This window comes from Morone saxatilis, unplaced genomic scaffold (genome assembly GCF_004916995.1).
Source record: "Morone saxatilis isolate NCDOM2014 unplaced genomic scaffold, NCSU_SB_2.0 Contig14, whole genome shotgun sequence".
Lineage (NCBI taxonomy): Eukaryota > Metazoa > Chordata > Actinopteri > Moronidae > Morone > Morone saxatilis.
The window spans coordinates 22,788,482-22,789,510 of record NW_023339696.1 but is presented as its reverse complement, the minus strand read 5'-3'; the positions used below and the strand labels follow the sequence as shown (position 1 = coordinate 22,789,510).

Genomic DNA, 1,029 nt, shown 5'->3' with positions numbered 1-1,029 from the left:
GAGACCTGCGTCTATTAGGGACCCTGCTTTTATTGGAAGTTTTACTTTATATTGTAGGTATGGTTTAACATTTTGGAAAAGTAATAAAAACTTGTGTGTAAAGTAAATATGAAGCTGGTTAGCTTAGCTTATCTTAGCACAAACAGGAGAAATCAGGTAGCCGGGCTCTGTCAGCAGTCTTAAATGTAAAGTAACTGTCAAATCAACGTAGTCTGGTAAGAAGTTTATTTGCCTCTGAACTTTAGTGGAAAAAGTGACATTAAATGAAAATTATTACATTAAAGGACAAAGGTCTTTGGCGGTTGGACGTGGGTTGATGGTACCACTAATCTGGATCTTCCTCCAAACTGCTCTCCACCATTCCACACATAGTCGGTGTCGTCATTAATTCTTTACGAAAGCCAACGCAGCTAGAGCAATACCTGACAACACTGCAACACCTGCAGCAAGAATTCCACCTGACAGGTCTTCGACTGGTTGTGGGTTGATGGTATCGATGATCTGGATTCGACGGGGATCCCAGACACAATTCTCCTCTAATCCGCTTGGCACCATCCCACAGTTGGGCGGCACCCAGGCGGTGTCATATCCGTGGTCGTGCCAGGTCATCTGAAGTGGGTGGCGTTGATAATCGATGGCTTTCACTTTCCCCACGTTGACCTTAACCCTGATGACGACCCTGTTAGACTCAGGGCAGTTGAGGGGATAGCGGCTGGCTTTCTCCAGGTCTCTGCTGAGGTACACGCCACGGCCTAGCATCCCGCCTGCAGATGGGCGAAATCCTGTGCGCAGGATGGACTGAGCGCTCTGCCTAGTGGTGCCGTGGTACATGACATACGTTTGACCACTAACTGGCTTAGAGGCGCCCAGTCGAACTACCCCAGGAGGCAGGACGAAGTCATCTTCAGCCCACTGGTACCGGCTCATGTTGGTGTCACTGTTGCTGGGAGGTTTATTAGTGTGAAGACTTCAGAAGGATATAACACAGGAAGGAAATCTGAAAAATAAACAGACTGTTTAATATTTAAG

At 47.0% G+C, this 1,029-nt stretch overlaps 1 protein-coding gene across 1 annotated transcript in view; it reads right to left on the bottom strand.

Annotated features, from left to right (window-relative positions):
- Nucleotides 1-1,029, bottom strand: part of LOC118322853 — a 10,966-nt gene extending 9,937 nt beyond the window's left edge. Inside the window, exon 1 of the mRNA XM_035654687.1 lies at nt 475-1,029. Within this exon, the coding sequence (XP_035510580.1) occupies nt 475-927 (453 nt within the window). The 5' untranslated portion in view covers nt 928-1,029. The remainder of the gene's footprint in view (nt 1-474) is intronic.